This window comes from Carlito syrichta, unplaced genomic scaffold, assembly GCF_000164805.1.
Source record: "Carlito syrichta isolate Samal-C Ts95f unplaced genomic scaffold, Tarsius_syrichta-2.0.1 Scaffold315826, whole genome shotgun sequence".
Taxonomy (NCBI): domain Eukaryota; kingdom Metazoa; phylum Chordata; class Mammalia; order Primates; family Tarsiidae; genus Carlito; species Carlito syrichta.
In genome coordinates, this window is record NW_007259922.1 from 16,795 (window position 1) to 42,615 (window position 25,821).

General features: G+C 53.8%; 1 protein-coding gene across 1 annotated transcript in view; it reads right to left on the reverse strand.

The window, feature by feature from the left end:
- Positions 1 to 25,346, reverse strand: part of LLGL2 (LLGL2, scribble cell polarity complex component) — a 31,276-nt gene extending 5,930 nt beyond the window's left edge. The window contains exons 1-10 of the mRNA XM_021706608.1: positions 25,237 to 25,346; positions 12,945 to 13,042; positions 10,477 to 10,558; positions 10,048 to 10,163; positions 9,479 to 9,637; positions 5,660 to 5,822; positions 5,431 to 5,563; positions 5,081 to 5,135; positions 4,297 to 4,451; positions 4 to 79 (exon numbers count right to left, since the gene is read on the reverse strand). Of these exons, the coding sequence (XP_021562283.1) occupies positions 4 to 79; positions 4,297 to 4,451; positions 5,081 to 5,135; positions 5,431 to 5,563; positions 5,660 to 5,822; positions 9,479 to 9,637; positions 10,048 to 10,163; positions 10,477 to 10,558; positions 12,945 to 13,042; positions 25,237 to 25,311 (1,112 nt within the window). The 5' untranslated portion in view covers positions 25,312 to 25,346. The remainder of the gene's footprint in view (positions 1 to 3; positions 80 to 4,296; positions 4,452 to 5,080; positions 5,136 to 5,430; positions 5,564 to 5,659; positions 5,823 to 9,478; positions 9,638 to 10,047; positions 10,164 to 10,476; positions 10,559 to 12,944; positions 13,043 to 25,236) is intronic.
- Between the last annotated feature and the right edge of the window lie 475 nt (positions 25,347 to 25,821).

A 25,821-nucleotide genomic window follows, 5' to 3' on the forward strand; every position in this document is an offset into this window, starting at 1 on the left:
GGCCAGCCTGCTGTCTGCAGGTCGATCACCACCAGCTCCTCCTCGGCCAGCACCACCAGGGCGTAGGGATCGTCAAAGGCTGGGGGTACAGGCCAAGGATCAGGGGCCAGGAGGAAGCAGCCCAGCCCCATGGAATCAGAAGCTCAGGGTGGGAACCGGAGCACCTACAGATCCAGAAAGCCTGGCCTTGGCTGCTTGAGCGACGTTTTTCCACCTCCAAGAGAGCAGCAGGTGAGGGAAGCAGCCCTGCCTGTAGCTGCCAGCTGAGCTAACTGGCACAGGGCTCCCGGGAGGAACACACCTGGCTGGACAGCAGGGTCCCAACCAGGGAAGAGGCCCTGGGCCCTTCAGCTGCGCCTGCAGGCCCTCTTCCACCCTGGCTTCCCCCTCCACGTGGCCGATTCTGCCTGCTCAGGGCAACCAGCCGTGGCTCGGACATGCAGGAGTGGCAATGTGGCTTTTAACACACAGCTGCATGGGGTAGCATTTTCTTGCTGCACAGAACAACCTCCCTCAGGCCCAGGCCCAGTCGGCCCTCAGTGAACGTGCACTGGCGACAAAACCATTCATCTCTCTTCTTCATCCCCTGGCTCCTGGGCCCTTCCTCCACAGCCCAGGCTGGTCTCGCCAGGATCTCACCCAGCACTGGACCCTCGTGCACCTGTGAAGGCTACCTCCAGGCTCACCCTCAGGTCACCGGCCCAAAGCAGAGGCCCAGCAGACTGCTTCGGTTCCACCTGAAGTCAGTATGCTTCTCAGCTTGCCACTTGCCCCTCACAGACTGGCACGTTCTGCTTAAGAGCCTGAGCACATCGGCCCCCAGGCCCAGAGAGGGCCGTCAGCTCCCCTGTCCTGCACAGCCTCTTGAATGGGTGGCCCATCCTCTCTGCCTCCACTTCCTACTCTCCCCTTCTCTTTTGAATTCTTTGCAATTAGGCTTTTGTCCTCAGCAAAAAGTGCTCGTCTAGTTCACCAATGACCTCACGCTGACACCCTCCAATGGCCAAGTGTCCATCATCACCCGTCTGGACCTCTGGACCTCACACCGCTGACCACGCCTTCTTTTGAGGCACTTATCCTCCCCTGCTTCTCTGGGGTCTCCGCCCACCAGCTCCCCTCAGGTTTTCTTCGCCAGGTCCCCGTCAAGCTCCGTACCTCCAAAGCCTCAGGGTTCCTGGTTTAGTTTTTGGACGGCTTCTCTTCTGGCTCCCTCACTACCTGGGCAGCCTCATCTGGTCCTACGACTTTACATATCGTTCTGTGGTTGAATCTAAACGGGTACCTTCCAGATCGCTCTTCTGAACTCCAGACTCCTAATCACCAGTTGCCTACTCAGCGTCTCCCCGTGGAAGTCCTCAAACTTGATTCCCGGCCACTAGAAAGCTTGCTGTCCCTGTCCCTCAGCCTTCTCCAAGTTTCCACGGTACTCCATCCAAACCCCTCACGTCATCCTTGAGTCACCTCTCCTCCTTTCCCTCACCTCTGCCTAGATGAGAAGCGGCCGATTACAGCCTGAGGCCAAATCTGACCCGCTGCCTAATTCTGTAAATCAAGTTGCACTGGAATATAAGACCAGCCCCTTACTGTCATTTGCTCTGCAACAGCAGGCTGAGTAACTGTGATGGAGAAGGCTGATCAGGTATTTATAGAAACAGCTTGTGGACACTGACCTAGACCCTCAGTCAATCTTAGAAAAAAACAATCTAGGCTGGGTGCAGTGGTCCGAGACCAGCCTGGGCAACATAGCGAGACCTGGTCTCTACTAAAAAAATTAAAAACTAGCCCGGTGTGGTAGTATATGCCTGTAGTCCCAGCTACTTGGGAGGCTGAGGCAGAAGGATCGGCTGAGCCTAGGAGTTGGAGGCTGGTGAGCTGTGATCATGCCGCTGCACTCCAACCTGGGCAACAGAATGAGATCCTACTTCAAAAAAAAAAAAAAGAAGAAGAAAATAGCTGGGCGCAATGGCTCATGCCTATAATCCCAAAACTTTGGGAGGCAGAGGAGAGAGGATTGCCCGAGCCCATGGACTCCAGACCAGCTTCAGCAACATGGCGAGACCTCGTCTCTACAATAAATAAAAAAATTAGCTGGGCAAGGTGGCACATGCCTGTAGTTCCAGCTACTTGGAAGGCAGGGGTGGAAAGATCAACTAAGCCCAGCAGGTCAAGGCTGCAGTGGCTGTGAGCATGCCATTGCACTCCAGCCCGGCAACGGAGTGAGACTCCGACTCAAAAAAGAAGTAAATATAGTCTAAACCCAGTCACCTCCCACCAGCCCTGTGGCTTCCACTGTGGCCTGAGCCACACTCACCTCTCTCTGAAGTCTCATGGGGATTTCATCTTGACTCCTGCTTCCCCACATGGCAGCCAGATCCTTTTTTTTTTTTTTCTCTAATTTTTGTAGACACAAGGTCTTGCTATGTTGCCTGGGCTGGTCTCAAACTCCTGGGCTCAAGCACTCCTTCTGCCTTGCCCTCTCAGAGTGCTGAGATTACAGGTGGGAGCCACCACACCCAGCCCCAGGCAGATCCTTTTTGAACGAGGCCAGATCATGGCACCTTTGCTTGAGGCCCTCATCTCTGTCAGAATGAACCAAAGCCCTTACCAAGTCCCTCCATGGCCCTATATGATCTGGCTCTGACCACAGCTGGAGTCATCTCCACGGTCACTCTGACCTCCCTCCACCCCTGCCTCATGGGAGCAAGCCGAGAGTTTGCCCAGTTCAGAGTCTCTGCACCCCAAGTCCCTATGGGGCGGGCCCACGCACGTCATTTCAGTATCTACTCAGATCTGTCCCCTTACCAGGGAGGCCTCGCCGACCCCCACCTAAACTGGCACTAAGCCCCACCCCAACCCTGGCCTTGCTTTTTTCTTGCCTCTGACATGATTTGCCAACCTGCTCACTCACTCTGTCTCCCCACACTAAAATCTTTTTTTTTTTGAGTTGGAGTCTCACTCTGTCGCCCAGACTGGAGTGCAGTGGCACGCTCCCAGCCACCGCAGCCTCAACCTGCTGGGCTCCAGCGATCCTTCCGCCTCAGCCTTCTGAGTAACTGAAACTACAGGCGTGCACTACCACGCCCAGCTAATTTTTTGATTTATTGTAGAGATGAGGTCTCACCAAGTTGCCCAGGCGAGTCTCGAACCCACGGGCTCAGGCAATTCACTCACCTCAGCCTCCCAAGGCGCGGGATTACAGGCTGAGCCACCGAGCCCGGCTCCACACTGAAATCTAAGTCCCATGGGAGCAAGAGCTTTGTCTCTTCCGGGAAGAACGCCTGGCATGTAGTAGTGGTTCACAAATTAGGAAAGCCTACAGGGGCCACCTGGCCAGAGCAATTATATGAGAACCTCATGGCACCCATATCTTGCCTGAGGGGTGTACCTCTTATCAGGTACCCATATCCTGTGAGGTGTTTGGGACAGAGATGGATGATTACAGGAAGGTGGCCTGCCCTGGAAAACCCCTCCAGTCCTAAAAATGCAGCTCAGCAAGTTTCTCTCCCGCCTTCCTGACCACTCTGCTGGGGGCCAGGTGACCCAATTACCAAGGAAAGTGGAGCCATCATAGCTCGGGAGACTCTAGCTATGGGCCAAGTGGCACCAACTGATTTGGAAAAGGCAGTGCTAGGCCTGCTCTCAGTATCCAGGACATGGAGGAAAAGCAGGTCTGGAGTCCGCTACACGGGGGAGAAGCAACGAGAACACAGAACAGGTGTTCTGAGCAACGCTGCCTCCCTCTTCGAGGCCCTGGGCCCTTCCAGGCCAGAGTTATTAGGAAGGCCCCGCCCTCCCGGAGAGCTCCAAAGGCCTCCTCTTCTCTCCAGATTTTGACATCAGCCCTTTCTGGTCTGGCCTGTCACCTGACTTAGGACGTTGACTCAGGGCTTTGCTGTTCTGCCCTGAGCTCTAGGAAGCCGGTGCAGAGTTGGGCCCGCATGGCCACCTCCTGCCACGCCCAGAAGGCAGGCATCGCCATGTCCCGGCTAGGACCCTCTGGCCTCAGCAGGGTGGGTGTTAAATCTAACGAAGCAGATCTGCCCCCATCAGGGCTGAGGAGGGCAGAGAGAGCCTGAGGCAGGCAGGAGGCGTGGCCAGGCCGGGTCTCCAGCTGGGGAGGGTGACGAAGGGAGAGGAAAGGGCTGTGGGCCTCGGTGGCACTAAGAAGGGGTGCCGTGAGGCCGAGAAACCCAGGCCAGGGCCAGGTTTGGGACCCCGTGCAGGCCCCGCCTCCCTATCCACGGACCCACCCCACACCTCCCACACCTAACCCTGTCTTCTCCAAAGCGCTCCTACCGGCCGCAGGGTCTGCCTCAGTGAGGACAGTGAAGTCGATGACGCGGGAGGTGACGTCGAAGGCCGTCTGTTGGCCATCATGGACCACTGAGATACAGTGACGGTCCCCGTAGCTGGCCCGTGGCATGCCACCCTGGAAGATGGTGAAGGGCAACCTGGCAGGCACAGAGGAGCGGGGATGGGCTGGGGCTCCCGGCCTGACCCCCAACAGCCACAGGCTGGCAGCAGGTAAGACAGTGACCAGCCTTTGTGACAGGCCCTGGGGTCCCAGTGCTGGGCCCCACTCTTCCAGGAGGGAGGCCCGTCTCAGAGTGGTCACTCAAGGTCCCTCGGAGGGGGCGGGCTGGACCCCCAATCTTTCCGACTACAACAGCCCAGGAGAACCTGGGGCGAGACGGGGGCGTCTGGGCTGGGGGTTCTGCATCCCAGCAGCCACTCCTGCTGCAACCAGAGTGCCCCACCATCGGCTTAAACAGCAGGCCTCCCTGCACGATTCTGTCTGGAGAAACAGGACTGCCACTAAAGGAGTCTGCAACCTGCTGATGGAAATCACCTTTCTGGAAGGGTGGAAGGAAAGAGCCAGAGGGGACTTTGCAGGAATTGAGCTGTTGAGAGGTGGAAACAGCATCTGCCCTTTCTCCCTTCCCTGGCAGCCGAGACCCCCAACGTGAGACTCAAGGATGTTCACTGGCCACTGTCTCCCGAGCAGGGGGCTGAGTAGCCTCTCCAAGCCCACCAAGAAAGCTCTAGAAAGGGAAAAGGACAGGATACCAACAACACCTACCCTTGCTTGGTGGTCAGCCAGAAGATTTTGGTAATAGCTTTGCAAGGAAAGGGACCTAAAAGGAAAGGAATCGGCTTGACCAGAGCCTCCCGCTCTTAGACTCACATCGGTCCCCGTGGGCACAGACCCCTTGGGCTCACACCCACACACACATGGTGGACCTATGCTTGGGAGTCTTGCTCCGAGTAGTGCCCTGAGAAACTGGGCATCAGGAAAACCACTGTGCAGCTTTAGACTTTCTGACCCCCAGGGTTTGCTTCTACGAGTTGAGCTTCCTACACCAGAATCTAGGAAAGACCAGGGTGGGCCGCAGGCAGGGCTAGGGCCCACCGGGCAGGTAAAACACTGACCATAAGGCACGAAGCTACGGAGGGGCTCTGGCTGCTGGGCGTCACTGGCCACTGGCCACTGGCAGTAGCTGCCATCGGAGTGGCAGCTGACAAGCAGGCGGCCATCCCGCTGCCAGCAGACATTCTCCAGTTGCTGAGAAGGAAAGGGAGAGAGCCGCTGGCTGGGACCAGAGTGCCGTCCCCATCTCTCATACCCCCACGCTCTGGCCCAGCGGGTGGACACGCCTACCTGGCTACTGAGGAAGTGGTAGAGCACACGGCTGCCCTGCAGGTCCCAGAGGACGACAAGGCCTCGGCTGTAGCCAATCAGGATCTGGTTGGGGTCTCGTGGGTGTTCCTGCAGTGCCTCCACCATCTCAAAGACCCGCCGGTGGCGGGCCTCCTCTGGCAGCCTGGACAAGGGGAGGGCCATGAGCCTGCACCATCACCCACCAAAGGGCACAGCCCAGAGCACGGCACAACTGCTCAGGGCTCTCCACGCAGGGGCAGGCGTTCCATGTGCCAGCTTAGAAAGATAGCTAGGACTATCACCTAGACAACATGTGGAACAGGACAGCACTATGCAAACAACCCCTGTGGGAGCAAACACAGGTGGTACAGCTCTAAAAAGAAGAAAGAGACTTCCAGAATCTCTTCCTTGTGGAGGTGGGAGAGAACCGTGACTGGGAAGGGCATGTGGGGACCCCCAGGGGGCTGGCAAAGTTCTATTTCTTCATCTTTTTCTATTATTTTTTAGAGATAGGGTCTTGCTATACTGCCTAGGATGGTCTTGAACTTCTGGCCTCAAGCGATCCTCCTGCCTCAGCCTTCCAAGTAGCTGAGATTACGGGCACGCACCACCGTGCGCAGCTAGCAAAGTGCTGGTGGTGGGTGGTGGCTGCAAGGGTGCTCACTGTATGAGTATCCACTAGGCGGCCGGGCATGGTGGCTCACGTCTATAATCCCAGCACTTTGGGAGGCCGAAGTGAGAGGACTGCCTGAGCCCACAGATTCGGGATCAGCCTGGGCAACTTGACGACACCTCATCTCTATAACAAATCAAAAAATTAGCCAGGCATGGTGGTACGTGCCTGTAGTTCCAGCTACTTGCAGAAAGCTGAGGCAGAAGGATCATCTGAGCCCACCAGTTAGAGGCTGCGGTGACCAGGAATGTGCCATTGCACTCCAGAAGGAGTGACAGAGTGAGACCCCAACACACACACACACACACACACACACACACACACGAATCCACTAGGCCAGGCGTGGTAGTTCCTGACTATTAATCCCAGCACTTTGGGAGGCCAAGGCAGGACTGCTGGAGACCAGAAGTTTGAGACCAGCCTGGACAACATAGTGAGACCTTGCATCTACAAAAAAAAAAAAAAATTAGGCATAGTGGTGTACACCTGTAGTCCCAGTTACTCAGGAGGCTGAGGAGGAAGGAGTGCCTGAGCCCAGGAGGTCAAGGGCCACAAAGTGAAACTCTGACTCAAAAAAAAAAAAAAGAATCCATTGAACAGTACCATTTACATTCAGTGCATTTCTGTAAATAGGTGTATTTCATAATAAAGTAGTTTTTTGGACCCACAGAGCAACACGTGCTATATTAGTTGGTCTAACCCTTGAGTCTTGACCTCTTCCTCTTCTTAGGGCCTGGGAGGCAGATGTGAGGGCAAGGCAGCAAGCATAGGATGAAGAGCCAGCAGCAAGGATGCTGAATGGGAAGTAGGAACAGCCTGGACCCGAACCACACTGAGCTCAGGCTCTCTACACGGCCTGTGTCTTGCCCACACACGGCCAGTACTGGCCTCACCGAAATGAGAATGTGAAATCAAAGGGGACTTTCACTTCATGGTTAAAATGTTAATCTTTGAAGAGGATTCCGGGATGATGGATGACTTACATAATTAAAAGATAAATCTCTCTTAAATTGAAAGTAGACAACGTAAGAATGACGTCTTCTTGGAAATTCATAGAGAAGCATCAAGAAGAACATCAAAGGAAGCTGTACAACACGGCTGAGGCTGTCACTCAATCCCTGGTCTCTGCCCTACAGGCTGTCCTCTTGTAGGCCTGTGTCCTCTTGAAGGCGTCCGCCTTCATTTAAAAACTGAAATCCTGGCCAGGCTCGGTGGCTCAGCCTGTAATCAATCCCAGCACTTTGGGAGGCCGAGGCGAGTGAATTGCCTGAGTCCGTGGGCTCGAGACCCACCCGGGCAACTTGGCAAGACCTTGTCTCTATAATAAATCAAAAATTGGCTGGGCGTGGTAGTGCATGCCTGTAGTTCCGGTTACTTGGAAGGCTGAGGTGGAAGGGTGGCTGGAGCCCAGCAGGTTGAGGCTGCGGTGGCTGGGAGTATGCCACTGCACTCCAGTTTGGGTGACAGAGTGAGACTCCAACTCAAAACAAAACAAAACAAAAAAAATCTGGAATCCTACTGTAGGCATAGTTTTGCAACTTATTTTTTTCCTACCTAAATAGAACATGGACATTTTCTCCTGTGTTTAAATATTATATATTCTTCAAGGTATTCTTTTATTTTTTAAGATACAAGGTCATGCTCTGTCACCCAGGCTAGTGACAGTGTACAATCATAACTCACTGCAGCCTCAAACTCCTGGGTTCAAGCCATCCTCTCATCTCAGCCTCCCAAGTAGCTGGGACTATAGTATGTACCACCACACCCAGCTAAAGATGTTCTTTTTTTTTTTTTTTTTTAGTTAGAGTCTCACTGTGTCGCCCAGGCTGAAGTGCAGTTTGACCTGCTGGGCTCAGGCAATCCTCTCACCCAGCAGTTCAAGGCTGCGGTGGCCGGGAACATGCCACTGCACTCCAGCCTGGGAAACACAGTGAGACTCCAACTCAAAAAAATAAATAAAAATGAAATACATGGTATCCGTGCAAAGGAAACTGGACTAAGAGTTGGTGATATTATACAGTTATTTGGGGACCTTAAATGACGTAACCCCCAGCAAGCACCTCCACCTTTTTTTTGAGTGAGGATCTTACTCTTTCGCCCAGGCTGGAGTGTAATGACACAATCACAGCTCACACAGCCTCGATCTCCTGGGCTCAGGAGATCCTTCCACCTCAGCCTCCTGTGTAACTGGAATTACAGGTACATGCCATCACACCCGGCTAATTTTTTTATTTTTTTGTGGACAAAGTCTTGAAGTCCTGGACTCAAGCAATTCTCCCCCCTCAGTTTCCCAAAACGCTGGGATTATAGGTGTGAGCCACTGCCCCCCGGCCCCAAGACTCCCCACCTTTTTTTTGAGTTGGAGTCTCACTCTGTCGCCCAGACTGGAGTGCAGAGGCATATTTGCGGCACTGCAACCTTGACCTGCTGGGCGCTAGCGATTCTTCTGGGCACTAGCGATCCTTCCACCTCAGTCTTCCAAGTAGCTGGAACTACAGGCATGTGCTACCACGCCTGGCTTATTTTTTTATTTATTGGAGAGACAAGGTCTCACTAAATTGCCCAGGCTGGTCTTGGACCCTGAGCTTAGGTAATCCTCTCGTCTCGGCCTCCCAAAGTGCTAGGATTACAGGCTTGAGCCACCGTGCCCAGCCAAGACCCCCTGTAATGCTATTGATGCTAACATATTGTGGGTCAATAGAGTCTTAATTTGGGGCACAGAGAGGGACTGAGAGTCTTTCCTCCCGTCCCCCATAGGCTTCCCAGTGCAATTTTTTTTTAAAGTCAGAGTCTCACTCTGTCACCCAGGCTGGAGTATAGTGGCACGTTCACAGTCACCGCAGCCTCAACTTGCTGGGCTCAGGTGATCTTCCGTCTCAGCCTTCTAAGTAGCTGGAACCACAGGTGTACACCACCACACCTGGCTAATTTTTTGATTTACCATAGAGATGAGGTTTCGCCATGTTGCTCAAGCTGGTCTCGAACCTGTGGCCTCAGGCAACCCTCTCACCTCTGCCTCCCAAAGTACTGGGATTACGGGTGTGAGCCACCGCGCCTGGCTCAATGTAGCAATTATCAGCTGCTGAGCAACACCACTGGGGACCAAGGGGAAAAGCTTCCAACAGCAGCAGGGTCTCTGGGCTCACCACTGCAGCACGGCGTCTGAGCTGATGGTCTGGTCCTCCAGAGTGTGGAAGGCTGGCAGTTGCACCACAAACACGTTGCCACTCTCAGTGCCCAGGTAAAGCAGCTCTCGGGAAGAATGTGGCAGGACCAAAGTGATCTGCGTGGCACTGGGGGCGGCCCTGCCGACGGAACAGCTACCCATGAGCTGGCTACTGCCCAGGCAGGGGAGACCCCATGAACAGGACCCCTGACTCCCAGCTACCCTCGTGGGCCCCAGAGAAGGTCTGGCCTAGGGAAAACAGGTCCATTGACAGGGTTCACCATGTCTCAGACCAGGACAAACACTGGTTACTTTCTGCTAAGCCAGGAGGCAGGGCCCTCTGAGTGACACAGCACAGCACGGGGCTGGAAGTGGCAGCTCCCAGCCCTGCCTACTCCACTCAGGGCACGTGAGCATGGAGATGCACCTGGGCATACATGCCAGGCACTGGCAAGGGTGCAACAGGGCCTTCAAAGGGTGAGCCCACCCTGGAGTTGGGGGCAAGGGTTAGGCCGGGCCGGGAAAGGAAGGGGACCACTAGGTCCTTACCCTGGGGAGCCACGCAGCATGAAGCGCGCATCTTCCTGCAGCTCCGACACCTTGCCCTTGATCTTCAGGCTCCATAGGTGCAGGCTGTTGTCGTCCAGCAGGGTGACCAGCTGGCACTAGAGAGGGAATGGACAGAGATGACAGGAGCATGCTGTTTCATCACCCAGGGAGGGCCAGCAGTCACCGAGGCCTTTACACACTGTGGCAGCCCAGCCCAGACTGGTTATTCCAAAGAGCCTCACAACCAAAAGACCCCTGGCTACTCTCGGGGCAGCTCGTGAGCCCCACCTAAGGCAAGGGAGGGCGTCCCAGGTCTCCCCAACCACCAAACCCAGAGTGCCAAATGCTGGCCCTTCCACACCACCCTGCTGGAAGTGAGGGTAAGACGGGCATGGAGGCTCCCTGCTCCCCCCAGCCCAGGCCCCTCACCTGGCCAGGCAGGAAGTGGATCTGCATCACCGCGTTGTTCTCCCGGTGCAGCCCCATGAACTCCACCCCCGGCGCTCCATAGCTAGGAGTTGGCTCAGGAAAGCTCTGGAGGCTGGACACCATCCCCCACCTGCCCCGAGTGCCGGGCCCTCTGGGCCCCCATGCAAGGGTCTCACTCTCACCCAGGCTGGAGTACAGTGGCATGATGACAGAGAAGGGCTGCCCTCCTTCCAGACAGCAGGACCCACGTTCAGGGCTCTGGTGCACTCAGCCAGTAACCTCACCCCTAGGGGACTTTTCCCAGTCAGGTGGGAAGGGGCAACTCCTTAGAAAGGGGAAGCCCTGGCGGGGCTCGGTGGTTTAGCCTGTAATCCTAGCACTTTGGGAGGCTGAGGTGAGTAGATTGCCTAAGCCCGTGGGTTCAAGACCAGCCTGGGCAACTTGGCAAGACCTCATCGCTACAATAAATAAAAAATTAGCCAGGCATGGTAGAGCGCACCTGTACTTCCGGCTACTTGGAAGGCTGAAGCAGAAGGATCACCAGGGCCCAGCAGGTCAACACTGGGGTGGCCATGAGCATGCCACTGCACTCTAGCCTGGGCGACAAAGTGAGACTCCAACTCAAAAAAAAAAAATAATAATTTTTTTTTAAATAAAGGGGAAGCCCTATATTGGTAACTGTTAGGCAGCCACCCTCCTTACCCCCACCCCTTCAACCTGAGCTGACCCATTAGCTGTCGTTTGATGGCACCTGTGAGAAAACACAGGGTACCCCCGTGGGCCCACTCCCAACAGCCTTGGCCTGTGAGTCTTGGCACTGGGGATCAGCAGGACCTGGCTGTAGCCTGGCAATGATTAACCAGCCCAGCCTGCCACTACAGCAGGCCGCACCCCCCAGCCCCCACTGCTGTGGCAAAAAAAGAATAGGACAGAGCTAGGAAGAGGTGCCAGCCTGGCTACCCAAGTTGGCCTCTCATTTCCCAACGCCCCTAGGCTCCACCCTGGTAGTGCAGGTCAGATGGGGGGGGTGTCCAAGACTTGCAGCCCCTGCAGACTTGTCCCTGAAACCACGCAGAACCCTCAGTCAGCCTGAGGACTGATGTCTCAGGTAAAAGATGACCCAACTGGATGATGTCCAGCCTCAGGCCAGGGAAGGACTGTCCCTGCCAAGCAGGAGTCCTCTCTCCTCTCTGGTGTGTGTGGGGGGAGGCGGGGGGGATGAAATCTGGAAGGGCTGCTGCCCTGGTGCTGCTCCCCACACCAAGGCTGCACCATCTCTGCTTGTGGACAGAACCCCGGGGCCAGTCTACTTCTGACTCCTACTGGGAAAAAGGTTAAAAAAAAGTTCTCTTTGGCCTGTCACCTGCCTCCACTCACTGTGTTCAGTGCCGACTCCCAAGCAGTTATGTGGAATGTCTCGCCCCACAATATCAAAATAAAAAATATTGATATAAAAAAAAAAAGGAATGTCTCCAGGGACCAGAGGGGTCACCTGCAACTTGGTTTTGTGGGGGTGGGGTGGAGCTGGGGAAGAGAAACACATAAAGGCCCAGAACTCCCCAGTCGTAGCCTGAGCAGGGGGTCAGGAGGACGTCCCCCAGATTCTGACCCGCTGGCCAGCTGCTCACTTACTGGACACTGGCTGAGATATGAGCATCACGCCCTGCTCTCTGGGAGCCCTCTCAACCCCTAGGGTAGCCCCTGCAAAACAGGTCTCTGAGGCCCCACACCCTGCCAGGGCAGAGGAAAAAGGCATCAGGGCCAAGTCTCTCTCCTCAGGGCACATTGCCCAGCCACACAGGGCCCCCCACATAGCCCTTCCCGGAACAGATTCATGAAACTTCCAGCGATAGGAAAGAAAGGGAAAAGAAGCCGGGCTCAGTGGCTCAGCCTGTGATCCCGCACCTTTGGGAGGCTGAGGTGAGTGGATGGCCTGAGCCCGTGGGTTCAAGACCCGCCTGGGCAACTTGGCGAGACCTCATCTCTACAATAAATCAAAAAATCAGCCGGGCGTGGTAGCGCGCGCCTGTAGTTCCAGCTACTCGGAAGGCTGAGGCGGAAGGATCGCCCGGAGCCCAGCAGGTCAAGGCAACGGTGGTTGGGAGCGGCCACTGCATTCCAGTCTGGGCGACAGAGTGAGACTCCGACTCAAAAAAAAAAAAAAAGAAAGGGAAAAGGGGTAGAGAGGATGACAGGAACGGCCCTGAAAGGACACATGAGACAAAACACACCTATGCCTCCTTGGTTAATTTCAAACTCCCTCCTCTCCCAAAGGACAGGTCTGCGGCTCACCAAGCTCAGTTCTTCCGTCAACTGCACCCTCCCCGCCTTGTGAAAGAAAAATCCCTTCCAAAGCTGGGAATCAGGAAAGTCCTGATCTTATCCCAACAGCCCATGGGCCAAGAGAGAAAAAAATGTCCCAAGGTTCCCATCCCCTCCGGGCGGGAGCTGGGGATATGGAAGGATACAGCTTGACAGCTCCAGAGCGGGTGCCGATGGCCAGGATCCGCAGGGACGGGCTGTAGCCGAGGGCGCTGGGCTGGTGAGGGAAGCCATGCTCCACCGTCTGCAACAAGAAGCACGTGGTACGAGCCTTAAGACCTGTCCCCTCTGCCACACCCTAGCTGAGGCCGGTGCTGGATGGTGGAGTCACAACACAGCCACACCATAAGGAAGCAGGGGTTCAGTCTCTTCTGGGTTCCTCCCAGACACCTGAGTGCTGAAGCCAAACCCTGACCAGTCCAGGTCCCACCCTGACTCCATTTTTGACCCTGGCCTTGGCTGCAGGGCCATTCCCACAAGTTTGTTCTTGCAGACCCCATGCCAGCCACCTGATGCTCTCTAGGAACCAACTGGGTGCCTCACCATCTGAACCCTGAGTGACTGCCCTGGCTCTCCTGCAGCAGTAGTTGGGGCCTCATGTGGGTGTCAGGTAGGGAAAGTTGGGGGGCTGGCACATGGTGACATCGGTTCCTCAGGGAGAAAGCCTGGTTGGACCACCGCTCCAGGCCCACCCTGGGGCCTGAGGGTGCCACTGGGGCCCTGACTGGCTCTGGGCCATCCCAGGTCCCTCCAGTCCCGTCTTCTGTGTCTCACGTAGCCTTGTCATCACTGAGTTTTCCTCAACCATCTTACCAGGGGGAACATTTCTGGACGTTGTTGCAGATACATGCTTTTGTTCAGTTCTTACTGCAGAAGTAACACATACACACTCTAGAAAACTCGGAACACATAAAGGAGTTTCAAAACAAAAATTACCCAGACTCCCACAACCAGAAGTAACTCTGGCTAATATCTTGGTGCGTGTCTTTGTGTTTGCATGTGCATGTCCGTATTTAAAAACAGAGACATAACCGGGAAACTGGAATCATGCCGTGTAAATATACATATACACGCTCGGGTACAAGCATAGCTTTGTAACCTGTTTTCCCACTCAAAAGTCAGCCTAAGCCAGGCTTGGTGGCTCAGCCTGTAATCCCGCGCCTTTGGGAGGCTGAGGTGAGTGGATTGCCTGAGCCCACGGGTTCAAGACCCGCCTGGGCAACTTGGCGAGACCTCATCTCTACAATAAATCAAAAATTAGCTGGGCGTGGTAGCATGTGCCTATAGTTCCAGCTACTTGGAAGGCTGAGGTGGAAGGATTGCTGGAGCCCAGCAGGTCAAGGCTGCGGTGGCCGGGCGCGGCCACTGCACTCCAGTCTGGGCGACAGAATGAGACTCCAACTCAAAAAAAAAAAAAAAAAGTCAGCCTAGCTCCTCACAAACTCTAAAACGACTTTTAAACAGCTGAAGAATACTTCTTACCTGGAGATGCCCTAACTCACCAGGCCTCTGTTGTTGAGCGTGTGCTTTGTTTCTAGAGGTTTTGCAGTTGTTAACTCCATGTACTGCATACTTGGACTCCTAGCGTTTTCTGCAATTCTTGAGTAGTCCCTGAAGCGGATGTCCCAGGGATGAGATTGCAGTTTAAAAGGTATGAGTGGAAACACCACATATTTAGAATGACAAACTATCTTCAGGAAAGCTTATCGGTTGTTTCGTACTCAGCTATCCCAGCTAACCCCCATGTCACATTCCTGGGGATGCTGACCCTGTAGAACTAGGTGAGAGTAGAAGAGCAAAGCTAATCAGTCTTTTATTTTTATTTTTTTTGAGTTGCAGTCTCACTCTGTCACCCAGACCGGAGTGCAGTGGCATGCTCCTGGCCACCACAGCCTCGACCTGCTGGGCTCCGGCGATCCTTCCACCTCAGCCTTCCAAGTAGCTGAACTACAGGCGCGCGCTATCACGCCCGGCTAATTTTTGATTTATGTAGAGATGAGGTCTTGCCAAGTTGCCCAGGTGGGTCTCGAACCCGCGGGCTCAGGCAATCCACTCACCTCAGCCTCCCAAGGCACGGGATTACAGGCTGAGCCACCGAGCCTGGCTTAAAGCCTTTTTTTTTTTAAACCAGAGACTCTGTCCTGCAGAAAAGGTTGCACCAGCGAGGTAGCCTTGTTGGCGCCGGGGCTCTCCTACTTTGCAGCCTGGTCAGGTCTCAACGCAGTAGGAGGAGATAAGTCCCTGTGACAGCTAGCGTGGTAACGTGGTAACGTAGCAACCTCAATTGCTACCTGCCTCTGCACCAGTCCAGCCCAGCAGCTCTAGGAAGGAATTCCATGCTGGGTCAGCCTGGGAGGAAAACTCCAATGACATTCAGGTTGAATAAGTAGAATAAGTAGGATAAGCGGGGTAGCGGGGGAGGGGTGTGCCTTGAACATGGCTCTCTGCCAGGAATACAGCCTGCCTTGCAAATGGCCATACCTGGATGGGACAGCCAGAAGGCAGAAGGGGCCCAGCAGGAGTCCCCAGTCCAGCCCAGGTCCCTGTTCAGCTATGTAAAAAATGCAGAGCCTGGAAAAGGCTTGGGTAGATAGCTGAGTGTCTGGAATGTAAACATTTCCCAGGAAAAGGAGGGTAGGGAATGGGACAGACCTTGTGAGACAAGCTCTCCCAGGGGCCCTGCTAGACCTAGCCAGCCCCTGGTTGCTGGAACCTCAGGAAGTCAGCAGCCAGAGAGGCCCAGAGAGGGTTCCTGAGACAACAGCATTTTCCCATCACTACCACCAGCAGCTAGGAGCAAAAGTCTCTGGAATCTGGAGAACTCCGATAGAACATCCTATAGGAGCCTGGTGGCTGGTAGCAGGCGGCACACCCCGAGATGCCTACAACAGTAGATGTATACTAAGAACCTGCAATGCAGCTGGTACCACCAAGGAGAATGTTCAGTTCGGTGACTAGAAGCCCTGAAGCTTCTAGTTCCATGTCTGGAACAACTTGGGTTCCCGGAGAACTGGGGATGGACTCAAGCCCTCTAAGCTTTGAATCTCCCTTTTCAACTGTAAATCTTCCAAACTCTAAATATAGATCAAGTATTTCCAAAGAAAATGTAATGTCTGAATTGAGATGTGCTTTAAGATACATCCAGATCTCAAAGACTTAGTATGCAAAAAAAAAAGCCGTAAAAATCTCATTACAGTAGTAATTTATGTTAGTCATGTAGTCAAACAATATTTTGGGTATGTTGGACTAAAGTTAATTTCACTTGTTCAAAAATTTTAAGCCAGGCATGGTGGCTCACACCTATAATCCCAGCACTTCGGGAGGCCGAGGCGAGAGGATTGCCTGAGCTCAAAGGTTTGAGACCAGCCTGGGCAATGTGACAAGACCTTCCCTCTACAATAAATAAACTTAGCTGGACATGGTGGCACATGCCTGTGATTCCAGCTACTTGAAAGGCTGAGGCAGAAGGATTGCCTGAGCCGAGCAGGTTGAGGCAGCAGTGGCCGTTGAGTGTGCCATTACACTCCAGCCTGGGTGGCAGAGTGAGACTCTGACTCAAAAAAAAAAAAAAAAAAAAAAAAAAGACTAGGCCTGGTGGCTCAGGCTGTAATCCAAGCACTTTGGGAGTCCAAGGCGAATGAGTTGCCTGAACCCAGGGGTTCGAGACCAGGCTCTATAAAACACAAAAAACTAGCCAGGCATGGTGGCACTTGACTGTATAGTTCCAGTTACGTGGAAGGCTGAGGCAGAAGGATCACCTAAGCCCAGCAGGTCGAGGCTGCGGTGGCTGAGAGTGTGCCACTGCCCTCCAGCCTGGGCAACGGAGCGAGACTCCAACTCAAAAAAAAAAAAAAATATATATATATATATAAAATGCAACTTCTAGAAAATTTAAAATTACATCCATGGCTTATGTTATGTTCCTATTGACCTACACAGTTCATCAGGAGGGTCAAGCCAGAGAAAAGAGTCTGCGGCTCTTTGTTGGCCTCTCAGCCCATTCGCTCTTGGCAGTTCTCCTAACATCTCACCTGAGTCACTCCTGCTGCGGGTCAGCAGCTTTTCTCTAACCCACAGGAGGACAAAGATTGGGTCGACCCTTCAATCACTCGTGTTCGTGCACTTCCTTTGAGGTCTGTGGTCATCCCTCTCCTCTCCACCTGCTTTCCCAAAGGCTGATTTAGAGCAGACACTGAGTCAGACCCACCAAGTTTTGAATCCCTTCCTGCCACATAAACGGAGTTTGGTCTTAGATGAGTTATTTTGCCTCTCTGGGCCTCTTTCCCCCCCTTTATTATTTGTTGAGACAGGGTCTTGCTCTGTTGCCCAGGCTGGAGTACCGTGGTGCAATCATAGCTCACTGTAGCCTCTAACTGCTGGGCTTCAGCAATCCTCCCACCTCAGCTCCCAAGTAGCTGGGACTACAGGCATGCACCACCATGCCCAGCTAACTTAAGAAAAAAAAAGAAAAAAAAAATATATGTATTTTTTTCTTTCTTAGTCAGGGAGTCACTCCATCGCCCAGGCTGTAGACTGGAATGCAGTGGCATGCTCACGGCCACCCCAGCATCAACCTGCTGGGCTCAGGTGATCCTTCCGCCTCAGTCATCCAAATAATTGTATTTATTTATTTACCGTAGAGACCAGGTTTTGCCAAATTGGCTAGGCTGGTCTCCAATCCATGGGCTCAGGCAATCCACTTGCCTCAGCCTCCCAAAGTGCCGGGATTATATGCTGCGCCACCGAGCCTGGCCAATACTTTGTTGTTGTTGTTGTTGTTTTGTAGAGATGGAGTCTCGCTATGTGCCCAAGTCCGTCTTAAACTCCTGGGGGGCTCAAATGATTCTCCCGCCTTGGCCTCCCAAAGTGCTGGAATTACAGGCATGAGACACTGAACCCAGCTGCATTTCCCATGTGATGAACGGGATGGTGCCAGTGATGGCATTGAGCAGGGCTGTCCTAGGATGGAACAGGATAAACCTTTGCTGGAGGTCTTGCTTCCTTTCATGAGGCTTGCTTCCTTCCAAGGCTCCACAAGCTTCTGTGGTATGCCCGGGGCATTTCTCCAAGTTGACAACTCTGAGGGACCAAGGCTCCCTCAAGAACAAAAAGAGGGGAGTGAATTTCACACGGATTCTACCTGGACAGGACCCAGTAGCATGGGTTGCAATGTAAATGGTGCGGCTCCCAGGGGATGCCCCGGGGAGGGGAGGGGAGGGGAGGGGAGGCAGCACCACATCAACAGGCAATTAAGACCCTCAAATCCCTGAAAGGTGCAATTCTGTGAGGAGGGGACCTGGGCTGGGCAGGGAGGTACAGAAGTCCCAGGCCAAGGCTGAGAGGTCCAAGGGCCTCTTGCTGGGAAGAGGAAGGGAGGGGTTTGGATTTGGGGAAAGGACTAAGGGCAGCTGATGGGAGGGACAGGGAGGGGCTAGAAACCCAGGGCCCAGCATCCTGAGAAACCGGTGAGGAAAAGGATGAGGAACCTCTGACCGCACCCCCGTTGCCCCCACTTCGGTGCCCTTCCCGCACCCTTGTTGGCTCTCTCCCAACTCCTGCCAGCATTTTTAGTTGTGTGCTCCCCCCAACACGGGCGTATAGGGTCCATGTGGGTGGCTGTCACAGCTCCCTCAACTTGTTCAGGGTTTAGGAACAGTCCTGGGTCCCTGGAAGAGGGAGTGTATGTGGCCTCCCTGAAAGGGGGCACCACAGGAGGGAGGACTCAGCCCGGCACATCTGGGTACACACACATAGCAACTTTGAACCAGGCTTGCTCGGGACAGGGAGGGGCAGGGGCTCAGTCCCCAGGTAGGCAGGCAGTTCCAACACCTGCCCTCCAGCTTTTCTTTTTTTGAGATCGAGTCTCACTCTGTCGCCCAGGCTGGAGAGCAGTGGCACGCTCCTTGCCACCCCAGCCTCCCAAGTAGCCGGAACTATAGGTACACACTACCATGCCCAGCTAATTTTTTTCATTTATTGTAGAGACCAGTTCTCACCATGTTGCCCGGGCTGGTCTCGAACTCGCGGGCTCAGGCAATCCTCTCACCTCAGCCTCCCAAAATGCTGGGATTATAGGCCTGAGCTACCGCGCCCAGTCAGCTCTCCAGCTTTTCTAAGACCCCAGCCATCTCCAACCAGGAGGTCGACCTAGGTCTGGCAGCCACTGGAGCCTCCAGAGCTCAGCATCCAGCCTACCTGGCCCCACCCCCAACCTGCTACCTGGCTCAGATGACCTCTGCCAAGGGAGGGGAGAACAATGAACTCTTTTGACAGGGAGTTGGGAAAGGAGAGCAGAGATTTGTAGGAGCCGCCAGACTGCAACACTAGCCCCAAGTGGGAGAGGAGGCCGTCTGTCTCACTCCGGCTCCAGGGCGCCTCTCCAGGTCCCAGAAGGGAGCAAGCAAAGCTTGCTTGTCAGAGGCGAGGCAGGGGGTCCTTCATCCTGCCTCAGTCAGGGAGGACCTCATCCAAGAGCAAGGACCCAAGGACCTGAGGAGGTCCTGGTACTCGTCAGGGGTGGAAAGGAGGGAATAGCTCAGGGTCCAGAGGCTGCCCAGGACTGTGGAGGGCACGCCCGCCTTGCTGGGCAGCTCTACCGGATACTGGGTGTGGCCAGCTCAGATTTCTGGCAGTGGCAGCAACCTGGCCCTCCCTGTGTGGCTGTCACCTGACACCAGGGGCCCAGCCATGCAAAAGCCAAGACAAAACAACCTGGCCCTGGGCAGGGGCAGCCAGTCAGGCACACACTGTTTGTTCAGGGACAGGGGAGGGCGGGCATGGGCAGGAAGGGCCCAGGCAGGTGCCTCTGCGGCAGCCCCTGACAGGCGCAGTGGCCTGTTGGCCCTTATGGGTGAGGCTACTTTAGACATGCTTGGTTTTCACCAGAGAAGCAAGCAGGCTACGAGGAAGGGGTTTTACTTTGACATGAAGGTTACATTCCTGTGGTCCTGCCACTTGACCCTCAGTGGCCCTGTCCTGGTGCTGCTGGCTTATCTGTCTGCCCATCTCCCCAGCGGACCTGAGGGCCCACCACACATAACAAACAGCTACTTCACAGGTGAAGAAACTGAGGCTCAGAAAGGCGGAGCCACCACCCTAAGACCACACAGCCCATAGATGAAACAGGACTGTCCTCATCCTTGGCCAGTGCCCTCCAGGATACATGCAGGCTGTGCAAGCCCTGAAGGCCTGTTTCCTCCCCTGCAGAGTGGGAACAATACCCATCTGTGAGTTGTCATGAGGATGAGGCAATGACAAGGCAAACTCTGGTATGGCGTGTCAGGTACCAACGGAAGCAATTAATCTCCCCTAGCACAACAGACCAGACAAAGGGACCATGAAGATGCTGCTGGAGCTCAAGACACACCCGCCAAAATATGACAGCAGGAGACCTGAACGGGCTGCCCCAAAATGGACTTTTCCGGCATATCTTGAACTGGTTATTCTGAGCAAGTGAAGACACAGGAGTAGCTCTGAAAAGCTGTCCTTCTGTAAAAGAAACTTACATCCACAAAAGAAATCTACAGTAGGGAAGTACAGGTTGAATACCCTTCATCCAAAACACTTCAGCCTAGAGGCGTTTCAGATTTCAGGAGGTTTTGGACTTTGGGATATTTGCACTCTACCTACTGGTTGAGAATCCTAAATCTCATTTCCTTGGAGTGCCATATTGGTGCTCAAAGAGTGATGGATTTGAGCATCTTCGATTTTAGGTTTTCAGATTTGGGATGCTCAACTTGTATCTGTAACAGGAGAGAGGATGCTTCCAGATAGCTTTTATGACCTGAGAGACTGTTTCTACATAGCAAGACAACCCTTGTTCACCAGATACTTCCCTCCCATAACCTGGTCACCATCCCTTCCTTCTTTCTTGCAGCTTGAGATACTACACGTAGTCTCCAAGAACCTCCACAGATGCCTGGAACCGTGGATAGAACCCTATAAAGATTATGACTTTTCCTATGCATACCTCTGATAAAAGTTAATGTATAAATTAGGCACAGGCCAGGTGCGGTGTGGCTCTCTATAATAAATCAAGAAAGAAAAATTAGCCGGGTGTGGTGGCACACACCTGTAGTTCCAGCTCCTTGGAAGGCTGAGGCCGAAGGATCGCCTGAGCCCAGCAGGTCGAGGCTGTGGTGGCCGGGAGCGTGCCACTGCCCTCCAGCATGGGTGACAGGGTGAGACTCCAACTCAAAAATAAATAAATAAGGCACAGAATAAAACTGACAATAAAATAGAACAATCATAATAATATAATAAATGTTACAAGAATGGGGCTTCTTTCTCTCTCTCTCAAAATAGCTAACTGTTCAGGTTAACTATCCCTAACTTGAAATGCTCCCAAATCTGAAACTTTTTGAGCACCAGCTTGATACCCAAATAACACTCCTGGATTAGGGATGCAGAACCAGCAGGTATAATGCAAATATTCAAAAACCCCCAAACAGATCTGAAATCTGAAACAATTCTCCTCCCAAGCACTTCATATAAGGGATATCCAACATGTACCGCAGTCACCCATTTTCAGATCTCAGGTAACTGAAACGGTAGAAAGTGAAACCATGAGTAATGGGGGACTACTGTGTAAGCTTCAGTCATCTGATCCTTCCTCTTTTCTTCTTTTTTTTTTTTTTTGAGTCAGGGTCTCACTCTGTTGGCCAGGCTGGAGTGCTGTGGCATGATCACAGCTCACCACAGCCTTGACCTCCTGGGATCAGGCGATCTTTCTGCCTCAGCCTTCTGAGTAGCTGAAACTATGGGATTACAGGCGTGTGCGATGCCCAGCTAATTTTTAATTTTTTGAAGAGATGTGATCTCACTATGTTGCCTAGGCTGTGACCCTTTTTCAAGTCTCATATTTTGCAGAACTCCTGTGCATCCGTACATAATGAAATATGTAGTCTCCTGTTAATCTGTTTTATGCTGATTTACTTCATAGCTCAGTCAAAGATCCTAGAAGGCTAAAGGGAAGCCAGTTTTCACTCCCTTATAATGCCCATTTTACAGATGGAGAAACTGAAGAACAGAGAGGCTAAGTAACGTGTCCACAGTCACACGGTGAAGTAACAGCAGAACCGGCATCCATACCCAGGCCATCAGGCTCCAGAAGACTTGCCCCTAAACACTACGTAATTCTGTCCCCCTCTGATGCCTGGCACACGGCCCTTGGTGAACTAGAGTTGCCTCTCTGACAACTAGTCTTGAGCAGAGAGTTCAGAGGCTCTTCGTGATCACAGCTCCATTGGAAGTATCTGAGCCAAAGAAATAGGTCGTGTAACTCTGGAGGCCCCGGGGGCGATGTCCCTGCTCTCTGAGGCATCTTGCTTGGTGTGGGTGTACAGGAATTTGGCCAGAAGGTGCTGGAGAGGTCCAGAACTGGTTTAGAAGTGCAAGCCATTTGGGACCGAGCCCTTGATGGTACCACTGCCTCAGCACAGGGCCCTGCAGACTGGCCTTCTGGACGACTGGAAGAGATGACCAGAGTCACCAGGTGTGAACACTCTCCAAGGGGTTGACCCGCACCTGCACCAGCACCCATGTGCAGCTCAAGGCTCCAGCTCTGGGTGTTCTGGGCTCTGCTGGACCTGCCCTTACCTGGGGGTCCCGGGACCCCCAAACCCAACCTCAAACCAGATAACACCATAGAGTGTGTTGTCCAACATAGTAGCCACCGGCCATGCATGGTCCTTCAACTGATGCATTCACTCATTCAGTCCTCACGCCAACTCTATGGGGTAGCTTTGATTATCATCTGCGGTTCAGAGATGAGTGGCCAGCCCAAGGTCACGGAGACGGTGAGTCAAGGGGTCCTCAGATCACTGTTTCTACTCCGTGCAAATCAAAATGACCGAAACATATCTCATTACCCTCTGGCCTGGGTGCTTCTCCCCCACCCAGGACAGAGACCCCACGGTTGTCCCGGGCACCCTTCCCTGTCCGCTTTATTCCCACACTGAATCTATCGCCAGGTCTCAGCAATCTTATACCCTGAATGGCTCTCTATTCTAGGGGTTCTCAACCAGGGGCCATTTTACCTACCAGGAGACACCTGGCAATGTCTGGAGACATTTTTAGTTGTCTCATATTGGGGGGAGGGGCACGTAGTGGGTAGGAACCAGGGAGATGACTAAACATTGACAATGCACAAGACAGCCCCCTGCCCCCACAGCCAGCTCTAAATGACAACAGTGCTCAGTTCACGCCCCGTCTCCATCCTCGCTGCCTGGGCTCCTGGCTCCTTCATTCTGAGCCCCATCCAGTCACTGCAATGTCTCCTAAATGCTCTGCACTTACCTGCTTCCCTCAGGGAGTAGCAATACCTGCGGGTTTGTTTTTCCTAAGGGGGGACACAGGTCAGAGCAGACCCAGGCTTCCAGTTCCCAGCCTCCCCTCTGCCCCACAGCTTGGGGCTAGGGAAGGGCTGGCAAGGGTAGGCCCTCCAAGGTCTCAGATTTTCTAGAGTCTGGCCTCATCCTCACACTCCCAAGGCCTGGATGAGACCATCTGTGGCTTCCTGGCCCCCTCCCCTTACAGACTTGCCCCTTCCTCCTCACCACTCCCAAAGCATAGAATTTCAGGCCATCAGTCCCCTCCCTCCTCCAGACTATAAAAGTGGAGAGTTTTAAAGGCCTTATCATTGAGATTTCCACAGCCCCAAGCCCTGGGCTGTATATCCAGTAGGTGCTTAATGCATGTTTCTTGCACATGAATGGAAGGAGGAAGGCAGAGGAGTAGGAAGAATTCTAGGAGCCTTCCACCCCCACCGGTAAGTCTGTGGACCACCAGCGGCAGGAAGAGGGGAGGGACAAATCCTAGCCCTAGCCCTGCCCCAGCCTCACCCAGCTGCTGGGACAGAGAACCTGGGGCGGGGGTTCATCCTTCGTTGCTAAGCCTGTCTGTCCGGTTTCTGCCACCTTCTCACAGTGAGAGACTGGAGGCAGTTGGGGGTCAGCCAGCCCTCCCCCCCACCACCCAGCGGACAATGAAGTTTTGAGACCCACACCCGGCACCCACGGGCTGCTCCCTCTGGAGCAAGGGTGGCAGGCCCAGGTATCCAGAGATCCCCTGTTCCCAACCCCTGCTCCCCCATTTCCCGAGGTCAAAAAGCAAACGGGCAGGAGGTGTTTGCTGAGGAAAGCCCTACTCCAGAAGCCAATGGCCTCGCTGCAAAGCTCCATCAGGACCTTCCCCCACAGGCCGAGAAAGCTGGAGGAAAATGGCAGGGCGTGTGGGGAGCTCTGACCTACCCTTCCTGATGGGGAGATCTGGGAGGAGCCCTCTAAACAGTAGCTGACATTCCTAGGGCTACTGTGCCTAGCACTTAAGTTATCTAATCCCATGTAAGTCCTTAACAAGCCTCTGGTGAGGGTGATGGGCACACATCAGCCAGCTTCTTTGTGGCAAAGCTGGATTCGAACCTGGGCGAGCCAACTTTTACACTTCTCAGGTCAACCAACCAATAAACAAACAATGAAATAGAAGAACTCCTCATTTCCCACAAGGAGACACTCCTTTCCCAGGCTGACTAGTAACATGCACTGGTTCCTTTTGGGGCCAGGGGAGCCCAAATCGAAGCCCCCAAAGTCCGTCAGATTTCCACCCATCAGTACACTTGAAGGGTCCTGACACTCAGGAGTGGAGCATCATGGTGTCTTCCTCCTTCCTGCAGCCCACCTTCCAGGCAGAGGGATCAAAGCACAGGTGAGAAGGCTAATTACTCGTAAAGGCTCCAGATTGCCAGGTGGCCCAGGAACTAATGAGCCACGCTGAGCACCTCCTGTTTACAGACCTGCACTGGCCAGCTCAGGCCCCCGCCGCCTGGGGAAGCCCTGTGGAACTCCTGGGGCCTCAGGAGCAGGTTTGGGAATAGAATCAACAGATGCCAACTCTGGCTCATTCTCCTGGGCACCTCTCCCCACTCACCCAGGCCTGGAGCCTGCCAAAAGGAAGCATGTATCTGGGTTGCGAGGAGGCTGTGTTTTCCTTTGGGGGCAATAAGAAGGGAAGAACGGCCATGGCCTGTGATTCTCAGGACTCAGAGACCTGGAACATTACATCTCACAGGGTTCAACATCTTTCTAGCTCACACTTCACTAAGCCTCCTTGAAAACCCTGGGACAGGTAGGCAGGGCGGATTGCTTTATGCCCATTTTACAGGTGGGGAAACTGAAGCTCCATGAAATGTAGTGACTTGCAGAGATCACACAGCCAGAGAGTCTTGGGACAAGGAGTCCTAACTCACGGGCAGCCTCCTACCCTTTCCCAGAAGAGCCCTTTAACCAGACCCTATTTCCAAAGCTAGGGTTCCAGGAGGCATTTTAGGTAGTGCCAAGTGAGTACTGCACCTTAATCCAGGTAAAAGATACCTGACCCCCAGCCCCAGCCTGTGCCGTCCGGCCCTAAATACCAGCGTTGTCTCTCCTGCTCTCCCCTTACCTTGTTAAACTGGAACAGGTCCCGCTTGAGCCTCTCCCGGGCAAGGTCGTGGCCAGGTCTCAGGAACCGCCTCATCTTGCTTAGTTTGCAGCCCCCACTGGAGCCCTGGAGGGATGGGAGCAGTAGCTGCTGAGAAGAGCTGAGAGTACCAGGGAGCAGGCAAACCCCACCAACAGTCCTCTTCCCCCAAGCCTGGCAGGTGGCCACCCCTGGCCAGCTTCACAATGGCTGCCCCAGGACCTCAGCTTCCCCACACTCAGAGGAAACTGGACAGACCTCCTGGAGGCCAGGTCTGTCTCGAGGCTGGTTAAGGCTCTAACGCTTGCTCTGCCACCTGTAGACTTAGGATGGGAGCGGGAGAAGCTGGGGGAGGAAGCCATTTAGCCTGGCTTTATAGGAACAAGGAGGGCCAGCTGCCCCCAGGTTAATTAGCTTAATTGTTAACCAGTTTCTGAAAAACCATAAAACTCCTGCTAAACAGAAAGGAAAAATACACAAGCCTCCCTCCCCAAAGCCTGGTGGAAGGCAAGCCCAGATCAGAGCCCAGGGGAGAGGCCTGGGGCGATTCTACACCAGAGCACCTGG